This window comes from Pleurodeles waltl, chromosome 10 (assembly GCF_031143425.1).
Source record: "Pleurodeles waltl isolate 20211129_DDA chromosome 10, aPleWal1.hap1.20221129, whole genome shotgun sequence".
NCBI classification, from domain to species: domain Eukaryota; kingdom Metazoa; phylum Chordata; class Amphibia; order Caudata; family Salamandridae; genus Pleurodeles; species Pleurodeles waltl.
In genome coordinates, this window is record NC_090449.1 from 798,633,100 (window position 1) to 798,656,529 (window position 23,430).

A 23,430-nucleotide genomic window follows, 5' to 3' on the forward strand; every position below is an offset into this window, starting at 1 on the left:
CTCTTTGAGCGCTAGTTGCTTCTATGCACTAGAAAACATTAATTCTTTAAAAAATCATATCTCTGGTTCCCCTTCTCCGATTTTAATTGTTTTGGTGTAATTTTAAAGATAAAAATAGAATCTCTTTTTATAAATTTGTATTGGCTTTTTATTCTGTTTTGTGTTTTACTTATATACTGTTTTGTGATTTTTTTTATGCTTTACACGCTTGTCTCCTAAGTTAAGCCTTGTCACTCATTGCCAAGCTACCAAGGATTGAGCTGGATTTAATTTGTTGAGACCTAAGAAGGGGTTAGTGGCCTATTGCTAGGTATAGGTACTTACCTGCCCTTACCAATAGTCCACTTTCAAACATTTGTGGTGGCAGAGGTGTGATCCAGTACTTTTATTTAAAGTCACAATACAGTTTTAAGTGAAATAAGTTACAAATCCTATAAATGGACCTAGAACAGAAGTATTTTTAAGTTTTCAAATTTGGACAAATTTTTTTTAGTTACTTCATTTTTGATTTTTCTAAACTATTCTGATCAATTAATGCCAAAGTTTTGTTTAAGTGACACAAAATTTAAGGGAGAATTGGGAGCTTGATCTGGCTAGCCTGCCCACACTTAACCGCAGCTGAGCTTAGAGTGTTGTGCAGAAAGAGGGGATTACCTGCTGCTAACAACCTTAGGAATGCTGTGATGATCAAGTCCCTTGAAGCCTGGGTAGTGCAGATAGAGGCAGAAAAAGCTTCAAGGGTAGGAAGGGAGAGGGAAGATGTCCTCTCCAACTTCCAGGAGGATGAGAATGATTGCCAAACTATAATCTCTGCAGCTAGGGCCCTATCCAGAGTGAGTGGGAGGGGAGGGTCTGTGGCATCAGACCAAGACGCAGAACTGGACCTCAGGGAAAGGGAACTTGAGGCCCAGATAGGCCTCATAGATTTGGAGGTAGAGAAGTTGGCCCTAGAGAAAGAGAAGTGGGCAAGGATTGAACAGAGAGATGGTGGCAGTGACAGAGAAGCTGCAATGTCCATGGGTGGGGGATTTTATCCCGGACTGCCTATGGGGAGGGTTCCTGCCTATGTAGAGGGGGATTATATAGATAAATGGCTAGGGGCCTCTGAGAGGGCCCTCCAGATAAGTAGAGTTATGCCTCAATACTCAGGTTAATTTCTATGGGAGTTGGTCCCCAACTCTGGGAGGGATAGGTTTCTGACCTTAAGTGAGGAGGAGGCAGATTCATACTCTAGTATGAAGAGGTGCTTAACCAAGAAGTTTGGTCTGACCCCAGAGCAGTAGAGGATCAAGTTCAGAGACACCCAGAAGGTCAATACCAATCTTAGGTTGACTTTGTAGACATCTCAGTTAAGTCACTAGAGGGCTGGATATAGGGCAACAAGGTAAGTACCTTTGAGGGGGTTGTACAATTTGATCATGAGTGAGCACATCTTGACAATTGTATCCAAGAAAGGTTACGCCAGCATCTAGTGAACTCGAAGCTGACCAAGTCTAGAAAGCTGGGGAAAGCAAGTGATGAGTGGTTGAGAACCAGGGTGGTTGTCAAGTCCCAGAAGGGACACTCCAAGAAAGGGGGTCAGGTCCCCAAAAACCTAAGGAGGGAGGTGGTAAGCCTACAACAGATACTCCCTCTGTAACCCAGAACCCTAAGAAGGAGGGGAGTAACCCAACAGAAGGGAGAGTGGAAGAAAGGTGTTTGCCATAGGAGGTGGTAGCCCCCCCTTCTAACTAGCCAGAGGGGTGCAGGACCCCACAGTTGCCCCTAAAGAAGCTCACCCACCTGCCAGTGGAGAGCGTAGGTTGTGGTTGTGGTTCTGGGTGCTGACAGCTGTCAGTAGACTCTGCTGGGTGCTGGCCTTCATGGCAGCACTGCACTTGGCCTGGGAGGCAGACCCCAGGTCCAAAAGCAAAGTAGACCCCCTGACCCTGTTGGTCACAGTGGGGTTGCTCAAGTGTTGGGTGATCTCTCTGGGTAAGCTAGGTGTTGCCCTAGCAAAGCTAGGGATAGTGGAAGTGGGCCCCGCACTACCCAAGTTGGCAGAGAGAGAGGAGGAAGACCCCCCCCCCCTTAGTGTGAAGTTACATTTTAAAGTGGGTCCTTTCACTGTTGGGATGGGTTCTCTACCCAAAGGGAGTGACCATGACAGGAGGATGTAAGGCAGAATAGGCTCTGCAAAGGGACAGCCAGTATTCTTCACTGTCTTCCTTGCCTGAGCAAGCCAGGAAGACTCTCCCAGGGTTGGGCTGAGTTTCCTGGGCGTGTGGGCTGGTGAGGACTTGTGTGAGAAAACAGGGCTGATTGCAGAGGCCCCCTAACTTTTTGCCCCCATTTTTCACTTTTGCTGGGTTTTTCCTGACTCTAATGTGCCCTGGGTACTGCTAACCAGTCGCAGGGCGTGTGCTATGTGTAAAATGAGTATGCAAATTAGGTTAATTATAATTGGCTATATCAACCTACCTATAAGTCCCTAGTATTTAGTAGGGCATGTAGGTTTAGGGGCCCCAGCACTGCTGTGCTGTGGTGCCCAGTGTCATTTTAAAGGTAGGCCTGCCTTGTTGGCTGCTTTTAAACTAAAGTTATCTGCAAATTCGACTTTGGAATTAAAAGTACTTCCAAAGTCTTAAACTACCTTATTTTTACACATAAGTTACCCCTAAGGTGTGCCCTGTGTGCCTCTTTGGGTTGGGTGCCATGTTACTATAAGCAGGGACCTTATAAAAATAGTTTTATAAGCCCTGGTGAGGTAAATTAGCCAAATTTGTTTTTCCCTCACTGTAGTGAATGGCCTCCATTGGCTAAAATGGGGAGACTTTACTTTAATTAACAGAGTCCCCTTAAGTGTCAGAAACCTTGGGTTTGGTATCAAATTAATTGTTATAATAGATCCCACAGCTTACAAGTGTTGGATTTGATATAACTAGTTCAGGTAAAGAGTTTTAAAACTCTACCTGAAAGTTGCCAACTTCAGCTCTGTAGTGCCCTTCTCTGATTGGCCAGCCTCTGGCAGCCTGGCCAGGCTGCATTGATGAGGTGTGAAGTGGCCTGGGCTGAACACAAAAGATGGGCCTGGGGGAGGAGATCTGCCTCAGCAGGTGGGAAGCAGGAAGAGGGGAGGGCGGCCAAACTGGTCTTCAAAGGCAGGGAAGGACATGTGGAGCAGCCCAGCACCTCCCTCAGATCCTGCAACCCCAATTAGGTGCCCTCTTGATTAGATTAGGAGAGGGCAGGAGAGGGGGTATGTTTAGGAGTTTTAGCAACACCAGTGGGTGTGCTCAGTCAGATTTAACCTTCAAAAATCACTTTCAGCCATGTTGGATTTTTAAGGAATGTTGCTCCCTGGGATTGATTTCTGCCACCCAGGAAGTAGTCATCAGAGGGGGAAGGAGCCTGTCTCCGATTGGATACCCAGGACCGTCCTGTTTTTCACCCAGGAGGAAGGATAAATATGGCAGAGCTATACCCACACCTCAAATCCCTACAAGGAACAAGACAAGAAGAAGGACTGCCCTGCTGGACCCCTGACCTGCACCTGGACACTGCATTCCGAAGGACTGCACCAGCTGTACAGTTGGACTTCACCACTAAAAGGACTTTGCCTGTCTTCTACTGCTTCAAGAAGGACTTCATGTTTGCTACAGGTACAAAGGAGCTGCACAGAGTCCCCTGCATCAAGTCCTGGAAGCAGAGCCCAGGTGACCAGCATCCAGTTGCCATTTGAGGATTATGACCAGGTGCTTCCCGGGTATTGTAGTCCCAACTCCCAAGGAGCAACTCAGAGCTTCTGAAACCTTGGATCAAGTAGTGGACACATCAAAAAGGACCTCTGGAAGAAGATCCAGAAGTTTGGAGCAACTCCATAAGAGGTGCATTGTGGGAGTTGTAGTCCCAGAGCCTCTAAACCCTTGGCTGGTGCTGTGGACCACTTTCCTGAATCACGAAATACTTCTGAAAGTAAGTGTGAAAGTGTTACTTCATGGGTGGCCTGAACTCTGGACTTGGACTTTCCAGTGTGACCTTTTTTAAACCCTTTGAGTGCTAGTTGCTTCTGTGCGCTAGAAAACATTAATTATTTAAAAATTCATCTCCGGTTCTCCTCATCCGATTTTAATTGTTTTGAAGTAATTTTAAAGATAAAAATATAATCTAGTTTTATAAATTGCTGTTGGATTTTTATTGTTTTACTTATTTGCTGTTTTGTGATTTTTGAATGCTTTACACACTTGTGTCCTAAGTTAAGCCTTGTTGCTCGTTGCCAAGCTACAAAGGGTTGAGCTGGGTTTAATTTATTGAGACCTAACTGGACCTTAGTGGGGGTTAGTGGCCTATTGGTAGGTGAAGGTACTTACCTGCCCTTACCAATAGTCTACTTTCCAACTTTATCTTACAGGCTGGCTCTTCACTTTCCCTCTAGCTGCTTGTAGTGTGTTTTGGTGTCCCAGAGGTCCTTTATCTACCAACTGACTTGCTTGTTGGATCTTCTCCATTTGTTGAGTTTGATGGGTGTCAAGAATTATGCACAGTTCTTGATCCAGTTGTTAAAGTTGTTGATGTTCTTATTGATGTTGGACGGAAAGTTGGGAAAGAGTCTGTGGAGTGCGCTGAGCCATTTTGATACTGAGATTTTGCTTCAGTTATGGGTGGGTAGGCTGAAATTAGTGGATGTGTTCTGTGGTGTGCTGATTTGGAAGTAGATTATGGGGTGGTCGATCCAAATGACGGGTGAGGATGAGTTGAACTGGACATTGTTCACACTACAAAAGATGAGTTGGAAGAGTTTGAAATTGCTGGGGCTGACCCTTATTCTTCAGGTTTTTGGGAGCTACTTACTCGCAGTGCAAAGGGATGTAGTAACCTCAAGGACCTGGATGCCGACAGAGCGAATGAAGGATGGGTTGAGCAGTACTCTAACTTGTATGACAGCTCTGTGGAGGACGTACGCCTAAAAGGGAGAAATCCCACTATTTACAGAATAAATCTTACTCTTGGGAAAGTTATTAGTGCCTTAACAGTAAGTCTGGCCAATAACAACTAGGCCAGTTCATCCCAATGAATTTTTATAAGCATAATGTTGACTTCTTAGCACCATTTTTGAACAGGTCTCTCACCCCTACCCTGTCACCGTCACCAGTGCACACTTCTGTCCTTACCGCATTACGGTGCCAAGCGCTGCAATACAATACTATAACTTCAGAACCTCACCCAACACTGCACTATAACTTGTGAACACTACCCTGTGACCTCCAGAACTACCATCAGCCAGGACCACACTATTACCTTTAGACCCAAACTTCACATCTTGCATCATTCTACCTGCCTTGATCAAAACTACTCCCTCTGGAGCTGCACTACCACTTACAATCATCACACTACTCTGCCTGCATGACTGGACTGACCTGTCATGATACAGCAAAGTGTTACTAGACACTAGTACAGCACTACCAGCTCCAAAGCTACTCTGCTTCCAACAGCACAGCAATTCGACCCACCAGATCCACATTTCCACCCTCAGCACATCACTACGAGAATAAAATTGCTCTGAAACTGCAACGTGTGATTACTCGCGTCAACACCACACCACCCACCCCTGTACTGTGCTGAAGGCCAAATTCTTCCACTGCATTATTCTCCCCCAACACTGGGCTGCCAACCTTCTACCCAATAATTACAGTACCCCTTCCAGAAATGCTTAAACCGTATTTTTCATAAATGGTTTAAGAGAATGGTATGTTCTAATGGCTGCTATACGATTGTTGTCATGTTTTTAGTTTATTTTTCGAAATTCTACAGAAGCAAGATCGAGTCTATAGTTCGAGATACTGTGGCATTATTTATAAAACATTTAAGGGGCTCTTGTGTGATGCCCAATAGTAGCCTTTTGGTTAAAGCTTTGGTGCTGTAATTAAACCTTACAATGAGTGAGCTGGCAAGTAGTATGTGGCATATTCGATTTGTGGAAATGGCAATGCGTTTGAGCTAGATCCTTAAATCCTAATACTGCTCATTTGTTTTTTCATTAATTCTTAAACCCCCTACAGTCATTCATTCTATATCATACTACAAAGGTTATTGAAGAAAACATATAGATTATCTGTTGGAAGGACACTTAATTTACAAACAGGTTTCACTCCAGATTTTATTACAAAAATACTCATATACTTCAAATATAACAATAATATAAATATGTACATATATCAGTAATCGTTACTAATGAGAAACTTGTGCATTTACAAGTTCATAATATATGCCTTGCTTCGCTAGTAGCTCGTTGTGAGTGCCTTGCTCAACCACTTTGCCATTCTGAACTACTGCAATGATATCAGCATTCTGCACAGTCGACAGGCGGTGAGCAATCACGATGCAGGTCCGTCCGAGCCTGGCGTTGTCAAGGGCTTTCTGTACTATCTGCAAAGAGTGAAGACGAAAAAGTGTCAATTTAATGCATTGTGGAGAAAATCTTCCTTTATTTTGTATCCCGATAATTATGTTAAAAAAAATGCAACAACAGCTGAAAGTTATAAGGCCATTCAAGTCTTACCAGTGAAAAAAATACAATTCACAAGCTGAAGTGGCATCACTGATAGTTTATTTTAATTAATAAAGTAGAGACTATTTTTTTTAACCTTGTTATTTTAATTGTACATACAAAGCAGTAGAGTGATACTAAATACTCATCTTTGTATGGAAGGTTCCACTGCAGTCCCATTGTTACATCCATGACACTTTTCAACTTCTACATTTTGGTTATTATTAATCTGCGCATTTCCATGTACAACTTTCTCAATGTATTATGTATCCAATTATATTAATAGCTCTATCAGGATAGGTTTTGTATAGAAGCCTCTGTTATTTGGAAGAGTTGCTGATACACTTTTATCTAGAAGTGTTCTAAATGCAGATTGTAAGAAATGGGGTCTTTGGTTGGCAGTCAGGTTGCCCCCTGTCCAAGCAAGGACCCTCACTCTAGTCAGGGTAAATCACACACAATCCAAATTATCCTGTGTCCACCCTCTGGTAGCTTGGCACTGAGCAGTCAGGCTTAACTTAGAAGGCAATGTGTAAAGCATTTGTGCAATAAATCATACAATAACACAATATAGCACCACAAAAATACACCACACAGTGTTTAGAAAAATATATAATATTTATCTGGGTATTTGCAGGTCAAAACAATAAAAGATGCAATACGAAATTGTAGAGATATCACTGAAAAGTGATATGAAGTGTCTTAAGTCTTCAAAAAGCAAACAAAGTCTCTTTCAAGCACAAAGTACCTGGTTTAGAATGGAAAATCTCCGCAGAGGAGGAGATGCGTGGAAAAATGGTGTGTGCGTCGGTTTCGCCCCTTCACACACAGACTTGCGTCGTTATTTTCCACACGGGGAGACGTGCGTCGTTTTCCGGGAACAAAAATGGTGTGTGCGTCGGTTTCGCCCCTTCACACACGGACTTGCGTGGTTATTTTTCACTCGGGGAAGACGTGCGTCATTTCACGGCACGCGGACCGGTCTCCTCTGTGGTTCGCGGGATTCCCAGATGTCCCAGAGTCTGTGTGTGGATTCTTGGGCTTGTTGTCCTGCTGTGCGTCGTTCCGGTGGGCTGTGCTTGGAATTTTTTCCCTCACGGCAGACGTTGCGACGATTTCCTCTCTGGAAGTCGGGCGGTGTTGTCCAGGCGGGCCGTGCGTCGAAGTTCCGGTCGCACCGCAGGCGTCGCGTCGATCTTTTCCTTGTGGGGTCGAGCGGCATCTTTCCGGATCGGCGTGCAGTGAATTTTTCACAGCGGAGCACGCTGTGCGTCAAATTTTTCGGCCCACAAGGAGTCCAGTTGAAAAAGAGAAGTCTTTTTGGTCCTGAGACTTCAGGGAACAGGAGGCAAGCTCTATCCAAGCCCTTGGAGAGCACTTCTGCAGCAAGGCAAGAGTTCAGCAAGGCAGCAGGCCAACAGCAAGGCAGCAGTCCTTTGTAGAAAGCAGTCAGGTGAGTCCTTTGAGCAGCCACGCAGTTCTTCTTGGCAGGATGCAGGTTCTGGTTTCTTCTCGAGCAAGTGTCTGAGGTGGTAGGGAAGAGGCCCTGTTTTATACTAAAATGTGCCTTTGAAGTGGGGGAGACATCAAAGAGGGGCCTAGAAGTGCACCAGGTCCCCTTTCAGTTCAATCCTGTCTGCCAGGGTCCCAGTAGGGGGTTTGGCAGTCCTTTGTGTGAGGGCAGGCTCTCCACCCTCCCAGCCCAGGAAGACCCATTCAAAATGCAGATGTATGCAAGTCAGGGTAAGTACCCTGTGTTTGGGGTGTGTCTGAGTGGATGCACAAGGAGCTGTCAACTAAACCTAGCCAGATGTGGATTGTAAGGCACAGAAAGATTTAAGTGCAGAGCAATGCTCACTTTCTAAAAGTGGCATGTCTAAAATAGTAATATTAAATCCAACTTCACCAGTCAGCAGGATTTTGTATTACTATTCTGGCCATAGTAAATATGACCTTCCTACTCCTTTCAGATCAACAGCTACCACTTCAACAATGTATGAGGGCAGCCCCAATGTTAGCCTATGAAGGGAGCAGGCCTCACTGTAGTGCAAAAACGAATGTAGGAGTTTTACACTACCAGGACATATAAACTACACAGGTACATGTCCTGCCTTTTACCCACACAGCACCCTGCTCTAGGGGCTACCTAGGGCACACATTAGGGGTGACTTATATGTAGAAAAAGGGGAGTTTTTAGGCTTGGCAAGTACTTTTAGATGCCAAGTCGAAGTGGCAGTGAAACTGCACACACAGGCCTTGCAATGGCAGGCCTGAGACAAGGTAAAGGGGCTACTTAAGTGGGTGGCACAACCAGTGCTGCAGGCCCACTAGTAGCATTTAATCTACAGGCCCTAGGCACATATAGTGCACTCTACTAGGGTCTTACAAGTAAATCAAATGTCAATCATGGATAAACCAATCAACAGTACAATTTACACAGAGAGCATAGGCACTTTAGCACTGGTTAGCAGTGGTAAAGTACCCAGAGTCCAAAAGCCAATAACAACAGGTCAGAGAAAATAGGAGGAAGGAGGCAAAACGTTTGGGGATGACCCTGTAAAAAGGCCAGGTCCAACACAGATAAAACCAAGCCAAGTATTTGAAGTGCTGTGTCTCACTGTCTGCTAGTATTTGGGTAACAAGTTTTATTTTGCTATTTGTGCTGCGGCAGCAAGTGGTACCATACCTTGTACATCTTTTGGGTAGCTCAGGAATGCCAATTGTACTGTCACACTTAACCTAAAGTGCAAGAAAAAAAATCTAATGCCCTAACTTCGGTCCTGCCTTCGTTTTCCTGTAGTAAAATACATTTTCTTTTTGTGGATGGCTCATTTAGGTACTTGTGCATGGTTGCGAAGTCAGCGCATATGTGGTTGATTGTTAATTGAAGAGACTGGTGAGCATAAAATGTCATAACCAGTACTTCCCCTATTTTACTACAGGCCACTTGCTGCATTTTAGAACCTTAGGAGGCAGATGTACTCAGACTTTTGCAGTTGCAAACAGTCCGGTTCACAAAAAACAACCCTTTGCGACCGCAAAATGCCATCTTGGACTGCAGCACACACAAACTGATCAGTGAACATGCTACCATAATTACAATTTGAGTTTGTGATTACATAATGAATGTGTATTTGCAACGGGCGTGTTAGAGCATTTCTTCCAAATAGTAATTCGAAATGGAATGTAGTAATTGTTTGAGATAGAAATCTGGTCGTAAAATATTTTTTACTGCCTGCATAAAAGTAGTGGTAACCCATTTGCAAATGGGAAGGCGTCCCCAAAGGACCCCTTTCCCTTTATACATTTTAACAAAAACCTATTTTAAAGAATAAGCTGTGGCCCCATGAACAACTGCCTAGTCTTAAACAAGCATTTGCAAAGACAAGAGGTCTAGAGCTGGCAGCCAGTCTTTTGGCTCTAGCAATTCTTGTGTTTTTGCAGTGGTTTTGCAACTTGCTGCTCTTTTGGGTAAGCTACTGGCTCCTCATAAAAATAACGTTTTGAAGACAAAAATATTTTTTGGGTCAGTAAACATTTGTTCTTGTCTAAAACATTATCATAGTAGTCCCTGGCACTGAAGAGAACTACTTTTTGTGTGGGTGTACTCCTTCTGAAAGGGCAGCATGCCGTAACTCATAGTGAAGTCACCACTGACTAGAAGGAACTGATTCACTGCCCCATGATGCATGCTGGAGTGGGTGGAACAAACATGTGAATGACAACAACAGGCAAATGGATGAAATCTGTATGAACTGCCCTATAACCAACTATGTTACATACATAATCTTAGTAAAATCAAAAAGGTATGAAATAACACTAAACCTATAAAAGCCAATTGACCTTCCATTGGTGGCAAACTGCTTTGCTAGTGCTTTTTTGTAATATTTTTGCAAATTACAAATAGGTAAGAAGCATTGAAACATGGTTAAAAAGGAAGCTTGCAATGATAGATACGTAATTAGACAGAGATTGATAGATACAGGTAATTAAACTGATAGTGACAGATGCGGGTAATTAAACAGATAGGGATAGATAGAGGTAATTAGACAGATGGGGATAGAGAGATAGAGGTAATTAGACAGACAAGGGATAGATAGATGTACTAACACAGATAGGGTTAGACAGATGGATACAGGTAATTAGACAGATAGGGGTAGATGGATAGAGACAAATAGATCGATAGAGGTAATTAGACAGATAGGGTTAGATAGAGACACGTAGTTAGGAGGAACAGGTAATTAGACAGACAGGGTTAGAGACAGATAGATAGGAGAGACAGTTAATTAGACAGATAGGAATAGATAGACAGATAAGTAGATAGACAGATAAATTCAGGTACTTACACAGCTACGGTTCAATAGAAAGACACATGTAATTAGACAGATAGTATTAGATGGATGCAGATAGAGAGGAGAGGTGGGTAATTAGACAGACAGGGAATAGATAGAGGTACTAACACAGATAGGGTTAGATAGGTAGATAGAGGTAATTAGATGGGTTAGATGGATAGAGACAAATACATAGATGGACAGATATAGGTAATTAGACAGATAGGGTATGTTAGAGACAAGCAGATAAGAGAGACAGATAATTAGACATACAGGGTTAGATAGAGACAAGTAGATAGATAGGAGAGACCGGTAATTAGACAGATAGGAATAGTTAGACAGATATGTAGATAGACAGATAGAAAGATTTAGGTACTTACACAGATAGGCTTCAATATAAAGATACATGTAATAAGACAGATAGGATTAGATGGATAGAGAGAGATAGATGTAATTAGGCATCTAGGGTTAGATGGAGACAAGTAGATAGACAGGAGAGACAGGTAATTACACAGATAGGAATAGACAGACAGAACAGATAGATGTAATTAGACAGATAGGGATAGATAGATGTAACTGGATAGATAGGATAGGTGCAGGTACTTAAACAGATATGTTAGCTTGAGGGAAGTAGATAGATCGATAGGAGAGACAGGTAATTAGACAGACAGGGATAGATAGAACATACAGAGAGATTGATGAAATTAAACAGATAGATTCAGATACTTAGACAGATAGGGTTAGATAGAGACAAGAAGATAGATAGATGAGACGGGTAATTAGACAGACAGGGAATAGATAGATTCAGGTACTAAAACAGATAGGGTTAGATAGATATAGGTAATTAGACAGATAGGGTTAAATGGATAGAGACAAATAAATAGAGGTAATTAGACAGATAGGGTTAGATAGAGACAAGTAGATAGATAGGAGAGACAGATAGGAATATATAGACAGACAGGTAGATAGACAGACAGATAGATAGACAAGTAGCTAGAAAGATTCAGGTATTCACACAGATAGGGTTCAATAGAAAGATACATGTAATTAGATGGATCGGATTAGATAGAGACAGATAATTAGACAGATATAGGTAGATTGATAGATAGATGTAATTAGACAGATGGAGACAAGTAGATAGATAGGAGAGCCAGGTAATTACACAGATAGGAATAGACAGACAGATAGAAAAGATAGACAGATGTAATTACACAGATAGGAATAGATAGACAGATAGAAAAGATAGACAGATGTAATTAGACAGATAGGGATAGATAGATGCAATTAGATAGATAGATAGATAGATAGATAGATAGATAGATAGATAGATAGATAGATAGATAGATAGATTCAGGTACTTTAACAGATATGGTTAGATAGAGAGGAGTAGATAGATAGGAGAGACGGGTAATTAGACAGACGGGGATAGATAGAACATGCAGAGAGATAGAGAGATAGATGCAATTAGATAGATGTAATTAAACAGATAGGGTTAGATGAGACAAGTAGATAGATAGGAGAGACCGGTAATTACACATACAGGAAAAGATAGACAGACAGAATAGATAGACAGATTAAATTAGACAGATATGGATAGATAGATGTATTTTGGTAGATAGGATAAGTTCAGGTACTTAAACAGATAGATAGATAGGAAAGACAGGTAATTAGACAGATAGGGATAGATAGATAGAACATACAGAGATAAAGAGATAGATGCAAATAGATAGATCAATAGTTAGATTAAGGTACCTAGACAGATAAGGTTAGATAGAGACAAGTAGATAGATAGGAGAGACAGGTAATTAGACAGGTGGGAATAGATAGATAAAATAGACAGATAGGGATAGATAGAAAGATAGAGTTGAAAGATAGACAGTGGGGTAAGATAGATACAGGGAAGTAGGCAGCTAAAGATAGATACAGGTAAGTAGACAGATAGGTTTAGATTAGGACAAGTAGATAGATAATTAGACAGGGTTAGATTAAAACAAATATATAGACAATTCAACAGATAGTGTTAGAATAAGACAAGTAGATAGATAATTAGATAGCTAGAGTTAGACAATTAGATAGATAGCTAGATAGATAGATAGAAAGATAGATTCAGGTACTTAGACAGAGAAAAGTAGATAGAAGAGATAGGTAATTAGACAGATAAGAATAGAGTTGAAAGATTGACAGAGGGGATAGATAGAAAGATACAGGTAATTAGACAGATAGCATTAGATTAAGACAAGTAGATAGATAATTAGACAGATGGTTAGATTAAGACAAGTAGAGAGATAATTCAACAGATATGGTTAGATTAAAAGAAGTAGAAAGAGAGATAATTAGACAGACAGAGTTAGATTAAGACAATTAGGGAGATAGATAACCTGCCAGATAGGGTTAGATAGAGGCAAGTATAAAAATAGATAATTAGACCGATAGGGATAGATAGTCAGTTAGATAGCATTAGACAGATAGAGACAACTATATACATAGGAGAGACAGGTAATTAGACAGATAGATGGAGAGATAGATAGGTAGACAGATGGAGAGATAGACGGAAAGATAAATAGAAAGATGCAGGTACTTAGGGATAGATAGAAACAAGTAGATAGATAGGAGAGAGGGGTAATTAGATAGATAGGTAGATAGATACTTAGAGAGATTGGAATAGACAGAGTTGAAAGATAGACAGAAAGGTTAGATAGATTAGCTGGATTAGTTAGAGTTGAATGATAGACAGATGGGTTAGGTAGATGCAGGTAATTAGACAGATAGGGATAGCTAGAGACAGGTAATTGGACACATACGGTTAGATAGATAGAGACAGGTAATTAGACAGATATGGTTAGTTAGAGACTGGTAGATAGATAGATAGGTAGGTAGATAGAGGTACTAAGACAGACAGGGTTAGATAGGTAGATACAAGTAATTAGAAAGGGTTAGATAGATACATGTAATTAAACAGATAGGGTAACGTACAGAGATACAGGTAATTAGACAGATAGGGTTATGTAGATAGATACAGGTAATTGGGCAGATATGTTTAGATAGATAGAGACAGGCAGATACAGATAGTGTGGGAAAACTGGGCTGATTGCAGAACCCCCCTAACGTTTTGCTCACATTTTCCCACTTATGCTGGTGTTTTCCTGGCTCTGATGGTGCCCTGGGCACTGCTAAACTGTCCACCTAGCTATAAGTCTCTAGTATATGGTAGGGCATGTAGATTTAGGGACCCCAGCTTAGGTATTGCACCCATAGGTGCAATGCTGTGGTTCCCAGGGTCATTTTAAAGGCAGGCCTGTCTTGCTGGCTGCTGTTAAGTTAAAGTTAACTCCAAATTCAACTATGAATTTAAAGTGCTTCCAAAGTCCTAAACTTCCTTATTTGTACATATAAGTCACTCCAAAGGTGTGCCCTAGGTGCCCCCAGAGTTGGGTGCAGTGTACCTGTAAGCAGGGACCTTATAAAAGTTGTTTCATATACCCTGGTGAGGGAAAAATAGGCAAATTCATTTTTCCCCATTGTAGTGAATGTGCTCCATAGGCGGCCATTGGGAGACAATTTTAAAATAATAAAGTGTCAAAAGGAGCTAAATATTTCAACTTTGGTATCAAACTTATTGTTATCCAAAAACTTGCCATTGTTGAATTTAACATAACTAACTCAGGGAAAGAGTTTTAGAACTTTACCTGAAAGTTGCCAACTTCAGCCCTGTAATGCACTTCTCTGATTGGCCAGCCTCTGGCAGCCTGACCATGCTGCCTTGATGAGGTGTGAAGTGGCCTGGGCTTAACACAAAGGAAGTGCCTAGGGGAGGAGAACTGCCTCAGCAGATGGTGAAACAGGATAGGGGTGGAAGAGAGCAGCCAAACTATACTTCAAAGGAGGGAAGGACATTTGGGCCAGCAAGTAGGCCTCCCCCATTTCCTGTAAAACCAGATAGCCAGGTGCCTCCTGATTAGATTAGGAGAGGGCTGGAAAGGGGTGTGTTAAGGTAAACCTAGACACACTAGGGTCAGCCAGAACTAACCTCGGAGATTGATTTTTTGCCATGTAATTTAGGAGAATGTTGCTCCCTGGAATTGATTTTTGCCACACTTCCCAGGAAGTGGTCACTCAAGAGGGTGGTGGCCTGCACATGATTGGACAGTTGGCCCCCCTCCTTTCCATCTCTAGAGCAGGTCTTGACTGGTGTATTCCACCAAGTGACATATGCAGACAGTAGAACCAAGTTCCATCCCATGGCAATGGAGAGCTTAGAATGGAGAGGTGCGACTGGTCCTAAAAAAGTAGATGTAGCTCCTGCCCTCCCAGTAGAGTGTCTGGTGGTAAATGATCTAGAAGCATCTAAATGGTCAGAGATGGAAAGAAGGGTCCAATCGCAGATGCTGTACCTCCCTGAATGGGTGTTTGCTGTGACCAGGTCACAGACAGCACAACAGGGAAGTGATGGACACTTGCCCCCTGGAACAATGGGCCAGGCCTCCAAGAAAAAGAGAAAGGGCACTGGGTCTGGCTTGCCAGCCTTACCAAGTACAGAGGTTCAGAAGGAATCCTGTCCTGAGGGGGAGGTTCTGACCTCTGAAGGAGGGACCCCTCCTCTGCCTGACTTGACAAAAATGGAAGGGGCAGGGAGGCCCACCAGAGAAGAATTGTGCCAGGGACAAAGAGAGTGTACCACTCTTGAGGGCTTGAGACAGACTGCCTCCAGGCAAGACCAGGGGGATGTTAATGGACCTCACATGTTTTACTGGGAGGATGGAGCTCTCCACACCGGGGCCAGGGGACCTGAAACTAGGGGCAACCAGGAGAGTGGTGGTTCCCCTGAAGTAAAGAGAATTTGTCTTAACTCTATAAGGCCTGATATTCCCTTAGCAGGATATTTGGGACAGACCAAGACCCTGTAACAGGCTGGTCAATCATTTTTACTGGCCCCATATGCCAGAAAAACTCAAGGAGTCAGGCCAGTGGCAAGACAGTGGGCAAGCCAAAGACTCCCTTGATACCACTACCAGTGGTTGGGACTCCCTTTGAAAGGGTAGGGATTGACATTGTTGGTCCCCTAGACCCACCAAATGCTTCAGGTAACGGATACATTTTGGTGGTTGTGGACCATGCTACCAGGTATCCAAAGGCAATACCTCTCAGGACAGTCACTGCTCCCACAGTGGCTAGGGCCCTGCTTTGTATGTTCACCCAAAGTAGGATTCCCAAAGGAGGTGGTCTCAGATAGGGGCACAAACTTTATGTCTGCCTATCTGAAAGCAATGTGGGAGGAGTGTGGCGTAACCTATACGTTCACCACCCCCCATCATCCCCAGGCGAATAGTCTGGTGGAGAGATTTGCCAAGACTCTGAAGGGCCTGATAATGGGTTCATCTGACGAACTCAGGAAGAAATGGGATGTTCTCCTCCCATGCCTGCTGTTTGCATACAGCAAGCTGCCACAAAAAGGCAGTTAGATTTACCCCCTTTGAGTTACTGTTTTGGTACCCTGCAAGAGGCCCATTGTGTTTGGTCACACAGTACCTGGGAGAAGCCTCTCAAAGGGTCCAAACAGAATGTGCTTGATTATGTGCTGGGCCTGTGGCCACGTATGACTGAGTACATGAAGAAGGCAAGCAGCAACCTGGAGGCCAGCCAAGAGCTCATGAAGTTCTGGCATGACCAGAAGTCTACCATGCCTGAGTATCACCCTTCTCAGCTGGTATGGGTTTTGGAGCCTTTGGCTCCTAGGGCACTACAGGCCAAGTGGACTGGGCCCTATCCAATTTTGGAGAAAAAGGGTGAGGTCACCTACCTAGTAGACCTTGGCACCCCCCAGGAATCCTCATAGGATCCTGCATGTGAACAGACTGAAACCCAACCAGGATAGGGCACATCTGACTATGGTTATGGTCACAGATGAGGGAAATAAGGAGGAGAGGGAACCTCTGCCAGGCCTTCTCTCAAGCAATGCACAAGATAAGCCAGTGGAAGGAGTGGAACTCTCTCCTAAGTTGACAGCCAGCAGCAGAAAGACTGCAGACAAGTATTGGAGCAGTTTGCTGGACTGTTCTTTCTGACCCCTGGACTATGCCTGGACTCACCAATTGGTGTGTCCATGATACTGACACTGGTGACAATTTACCTGTCAAAAATAGGTTGTTAGACCAGGTCAAAGCCAGCATCAAAGCTGAGGGAACAGAAATGTTGGAGTTAAAGTTATTTGAGCCCTCTGACAGCCCTTGGGCCAGTCCAGTGGTACTGGTACCCAAACCCAATCCCTAAGGTGGGAAAAAGAGCTAAGATTTTGTGTAGACTACAGAGGTCTAAATGCTGTCATTAAGACTGACATCCACCCCATACCTAGAGCTGATGAGCTGATTGATAGGTTGGGAGATACTAAGTTCCAGAGTACATTTGATTTGACCTCAGGATACTGGCAGATTGCCTTAAGTCCAGGAGCTACGGAGAGGTCATCATTTTCCACCACAAAGGGCCACTTTCAGTTCAAGGTAATGCCCCTTGGGTTGCAAAATACCCCTGCCTCCTTCCATCGATTGGTAAACAGAGTCTTGTCTGGGTTGGAAACTTCTAGTGCAGCTGATCTGGATGACATAGCTGTATTCAGTTCCACTTGGGAGGATCACCTGGTCCACCTGAAAGAAGTGCTTCAGGCCCTGCTCCAGGCAGGCCTGACTATCAAGGCAAGTAAGTGCCAGATAGGGCAGAGTTCAGTGGTGTACCTGGGCCACCTTGTTGGCGGGAGCCGTGTACAACCTCTCCAGGCGAAGATCCAGACCATCCTGGATTGGGAGGCTCCTAAAACACAGACTTAGGTCAGGGCCTTTTTTGGCCTGACTGGGTATTACAGGAGGTTTGTTCAGATTTATGGGACCATCCGACAGATAAGAAGCAGCCTAAAAAGGTCATTTGGACCCAAGAGTGCCAGAAAGCCTTTGGTACTCTGAAAAAGGCTATATGTTCATCACCAGTTCTACTGGCACCTAACAACAGCAAAGAGGTTATAGTGCAAACAGATGCTTTAGAGGAAGGGATTGGGGCAGTGTTAGCACAAGTCAATTAAGAGGGCCAGGATCAACTAGTTGCCTTCATCTGCAGGTGACTGCGCCACAGAGAGAAAAGATGGAGTGCCATTGAGAGAGAGACCTTTGCTGTTGTTTGGTCCCTGAAGAAATTGAGGCCATACCTGCTTGGCACTCACTTCTATGTTCAAACTGACCACAGACCTCTATGATGGCTCATGCAAATGAGGGGGTGGGGGAAGATCCAAAACTGTTAAGGTGGTCCATTTCCCTACAAGGGTTGGACTTCACAGTGGAACATGGACCTGGGCGTACCCATGGCGACGCAGATGGCATTTCTAGGTTTTTCCACCGAGCTGATGAGGACTACCAGGGTGTAGGTTAGTACCCATCACCTTCAATCTGGGGGGCAGTGTAGGACAGCCCCTGTTGTTGCCCTGTTCACTCCTAAACTTTTTGGACAGATACCGGTGGTTACTGAATTTTAGTTCTGTCCTGGGTACTGCTAACCAGTCCCAGGCCAGTGCTCTGTGTAAAGTGGGTATGCAAATTAGGCAAATTTTAATTGGTGCACTGCTGAGGTACACAGTGCTATTTTAAAAACAGGCCTGCCTTGCTGTCTGCTTTTAAATTGAAGTTACCTTCAAAGTCGACTCTGGAATTAAAAGTCCTTTCTAAGTCTTAAACTAACTTATTTTCACATATAAGTCACCCTTAAGGTGTGCCCTAGGTTCCCCAAGGGTTGAGTGCAGTGTAACTATAAGCAGAGATCTTATAAAAGACTGATTGTTATAATCCAATCCAACAACGTGCCATTGTTGAATTTAATATAACTAGTTCAGAGAAGGAAAGTTGCCAACTTCAGCTCTTTAGTGCCTTTCTCTGATTGGCCAGCCTCTGGCAGCCTGGCTAGGATGATGAGGTGTGAATTGGCCTAGGCTGAGGACAAAGGAAGTGCCGGGGGGAGGAAATCTGCCTCAGCAGATGGCGATACAGAATGGGGGAAGAGCAGCCAAACTGGACTTCAAAGGACAGGGCAGAAAAGGGGTGTATGAAGAAAGTTTAGACACACCAGGGGGTGTACTTAGCCAGACCTAGCCCACAAAATTGAATTTCTGCCATTTTGGATTTTTAATGAATGTTGCTCCCTTGGGTTGATTTTTTCCACACTTCCCAAGAAGTGGTTATCCAAGAGGGTGGTGGCATTCCTGTGATTGGACAGTCGACCCCCCCCTGCTTTCCACCCCAGGAGCAAGGATAAATATGACAGAGCTGCACCCACACTTCAGATCCCTAACAGGAATAAAACAAGAAGAAGGACTGCCCCGCTGGACCCCTGACCTGCACCTAGACACTGCACTCTGAAGGACTGCACCAGCTGCATACTTGGGCTTCACCACAAAAAGGACTTTGCCTGGCTTCAACTGGTTCAAGAAGGGACTTCCTGTTTGCTACAGGTAGAAAATAGCTAACCAGGGTCCCCTGCATCAAAGCCTGAAAAAACGGACCAGCTGACCACTCTCCAGTGGTCCTTTAAGTTTGAACCAGGTGCATTCTAGGAGTTAGAGTCCTAACTCTCAAGGAGCAACTCAGAGGTTCTGGAACCTTGGGGTGAGCTGTGGACTCCTAAAGGACCCTCAAAGCCCTTCCGGAAGAAGATCTAGAAGTTTTGAGAAGATTAGAGAACTTTTGGTAAAAAAGCTCCATAAAGGGACCGACCTGATGTCGTGAGTCAAGCCGGCTTATGTCGACTGCGACCCGGCCTGACTTGCTGGTTTGTCCCACTGAAAAGCTCCATAACTCCAGACTTTCAGGATTTCACCGTGGGCTCCTGGAAAGGCAATCCAATGACGTAGACTCAAAATTGGCTTGCTGTGGAGGGTCCTCAGATGCCTGAGAGAAAAGCTAAAAAAAAGTGACAAAGTCCGAACGTAAAAAGCTGACCAGGACTTCCCGCGCAGCGTATCCGAGGAGGGCTCCAGGGAGTTTGGATCCAATCTGTGACTTCGTCACGGTGAGAAAAATCTTCATGAAAAGACTAAGTCCAAAGGTAAACTTTTGGCTGAGGCCTCCCGCTTGCTGTAGCCGAGCAGGACTCCATCGCAGTCGGCCTCAAATATGGACTTTGCCCTGGTGGAGGTGCTACCAGATTCCCAGAGTGGGGCATTTAGTTTCCATGCGCTAAAAAAACATTTATTCTTTAAAAATTAATATCTCTGGTTCCCCTTTTCCGATTTTATTCTTTTTGGTGTCAAATTAAGTGTAAAAATATTCTCTTTTTTTGTAAATTGTTTTTGGATTTTTAAACTGTTTCCTGTGTTTTATTTTATTACTGTTTCCTGATATTTGAATGCTTTACACACTTTCTCTCCTAAGTTAAGCCTTGTTGCCAAACTACCAAGGGTGGAGCTGGGGTTGATTTATTGGACCTAGTAGGGGTTAGTGACCTATGGCTAAGTCTAGATACTTACCAGCCCATACCAATAATCCACTTTCCAACATGTGAGACAGACATTTTTAGAACTTTTCAACTTCCAGACTTTCACTGGGACATAGCCACTTGGTGTAGCCGACCTATGCTCATGCTCCATCGTGGTCAACTTCTTATTCAAGTTAGGTACCTTTCTGCCTCGACCATTGATAACCATTGGTGCTATGAGCTTTTTGTTGCTATTTTCCCCTAAGGGCCATGGACATGTACGCCAGTTTACTTTCTTGTATTTGTATTGTTTTTGTTTCATGTTGTTTATTAAATATTTCCCAATTATTTAGTTTGATTTGTGATTTTTATTCCTTGATGTTGTTATTATATACTGTTCTGTTAATGCATAAATATATTGCTTAGTTCAGCTTGTCTACTCTGTGCCATATCTAGCAGAGGATTGAGCTCAGAATAATTTAGTGACTTTGAGGGTTTATCTTGACAATAAGTGCTATTATTCCATGAGGTAGACAGTCATCCATCCCACATAATAACTCACTGTTAGACTTGGCATCCTTGGCGTGGTCTCCCCTAACTTTCTGCCTCTTCTTCCCAGGTTATTTCTGTGTGCTGGATTCTGTTTTTGCTGTTTTGGTTTGTTCTGGGCATTTTACCACTGCTGGCCAGTGCTAAAGTGTAAGTTTTCCCAGTATAAATTATATGTGTGAATTGGCTTATCCATGATTGGCATATTTGATTTACTACTAAGTCCCTGGTAAAGTGCACTGGACGTGCCCAGGGCCTGTGAATCAAATGCTACTAGTGGGCCCTGCAAATGCAGTGTCTGTGGGCAATTTTAAACTGCCAATTCGACATGGCAAGTGTACCCACTTGCCAGGGCTAAACCTTCCTTTTCATACATGTAAGGCACCCCTAAGGTAGGCCCTAGGTAAGCCTCATGGGGAGGGTGCAGTGTAGGTTAAAGGTGGGACATGTACTAATGTGTTTTACATGTTTTAACAGTGAAATACTGCCAAATTCAGTTTTCACTTTGCAAGGCCTATCTCTCTTATAGGTTAACATGTGGGCTGCCTTTAAATATTATTAAAGTTCAGGTTCCCTTTGGGAACAGATAGCAATGAGGAGTTTAGGGTCTCTGAACTTGCAATTTAAAAACACATCTTGTGGTAAAGGTTTTTTTTAGATTGTGTGCTTGAAAATGTCACTTTTAGAAAGAAGGCATTTTCTTGCTTAATCTATTATGTGACTCTGCCTGTTTGTGGATTCCCTGTCTGGGTCAGTTTGACAGTTGGGCTGTATGCACTTCTCCTCTAAACAGGGGCACAAAGGGAGCTGTGGTGTAGCCTGCATATCCTGATGGTCTATCTGGGCTGGATGGGAGGAGTGGTCACTTACACCTGAAAGGGCTATGCCTGCCCTCACACAATGCAGTCTCCAACCCCCTGGAGTGTGTCTGGAGCCTGACCTGGGCAAGGCAGGATCTTGTGAACAACAGAGACTTCCCTTTGAAGTAGGCCTACTTCAAAGGCAGAAAGGGTATAAGCAGTGGACCCAAAACCCTTGATTACTTCTGGAAAAAAGAGGAACCTCTACCTGGGAGAAGAGCTGGAGGAGGAGTACTGCCCCTTTTCCTGTGACTGCTTTGCTGGGTTGGCATGCAGCAGCTGCTTCTGCCTGAGAGAGGACAAAGACTGACTTTTGTGTGACTTCCCACGGGTGAAGAATCGCCAAGGGCTTCAACTGAGCTTGCCTCCTGTTGATGAAGTCTCAGGGACATCAAAGACTTCTCTTTGCCAGCACCTGGACTCTCTGCTGAGAGTCTTGCCCTGCCAAGTGGTACCCTAACCTGTCTCTGGGCCCTTGAAAGGTGAGGCGGGTGGAAAAGGACAGAAATCCATGCAAAGACGTCCGTGTGGGGAAACTTTCGATGCACCACCCGCAGAGCAACTGAAACGATGCGCTGCCGGCCTCGCGGCTAAAATCAATACTCCACCTGCATCGCGGCTGGGAGATTGACGTATCATGGCTGGAGAAACAATGTGCAACACCCACAGCGGCTGCTGTTAACGCCGCAATCCCCATGCAGCGTGGTTTCCTGACACTGTGTGACTGGATTTCAACGCAACATCACTGGGTGAGAAAAGTTGACACAAAGCCGACCCGAGATGCCCGTCTGGGAATTGATGCATCCCTCTCTTGCAGGAGAGAAGAAACAATGCATGCTGACCTGACTGGAGGAGGAACGATGCACAGTCTCACTCGCGAGGGAGAAATCGATGCATCGCTGGTCTTGTTCAACGCACGCTCGCCGGGGCGGCTTTATTTTTGACGCTACTCATGTACTTTGTGTAACAACAGCTTTCCCACTGTTTTCTAAGGATTAAGACTCTTATTCTTTTAAAAATTCATTTCTTGACTTGTGTATGTTGGAGTTTTGTCATTTTGGTCTTGTTTGATTTAGATACATACTAACTATGTTTCTAAACTGGTGTGGTGTCCATTTTGTAGTGTTTCACTGTATTAATGTGTGTGTTGGTACAAATACTCTACACATTGCTTCTGCCTGCCTGCTCGTGCCAAGCTACCAAGGGGGTGAGCAGGGGGTAGCTGAGGGTGATTCTTCTTTACCCTGACTAGAGTGAGGGTCCTTGCTTGGACAGAGGGTAACCTGACTGCCAACCAAATACCCCATTTCTAACACCCAATATCTTACATTGTGTTTTTAAATCTGTGGTTGACATAGGCTCCTCCCTCTTGTGTGATACACACAAGAATGTATGTGCGTACCTCATGTTAGAGTCGGCACGCTGAAGACAATTAAGGTGGATGTGTACCTTACAGGGAACGCAAGTCATGGCACCTCTGTATACATAACACCGATAATAAATAGCATACAACTCTATACATTTAAATATATGTTTTACATTTCAACATAAATATGGAGAATACACTTCTTTTAAACTATATAATCCATTTTATTACATGGAATTTCCTTCAGTGTCTGAGTGACTGAGGCCCTAATTACAACTTTGGTGGTCTTTTTAAAAGACCGCCAAAGCCGCCGCAGACAGTATACCACCAGTACAGGTGGTATGCTGCCTGCCC

The 23,430-nt window shown here is 43.8% G+C and overlaps 1 protein-coding gene across 6 annotated transcripts in view; it reads right to left on the reverse strand.

The window, feature by feature from the left end:
* Positions 1-6,110: 6,110 nt before the first annotated feature.
* Positions 6,111-23,430, reverse strand: part of LOC138261905 (ATP-dependent translocase ABCB1-like) — a 147,095-nt gene continuing 129,775 nt past the window's right edge. For all 6 annotated transcript variants that reach the window (XM_069211461.1, XM_069211459.1, XM_069211464.1 and 3 more), the window contains one exon: positions 6,111-6,405. In XM_069211461.1, the coding sequence (XP_069067562.1) occupies positions 6,208-6,405 (198 nt within the window). In that variant the 3' untranslated portion in view covers positions 6,111-6,207. The remainder of the gene's footprint in view (positions 6,406-23,430) is intronic.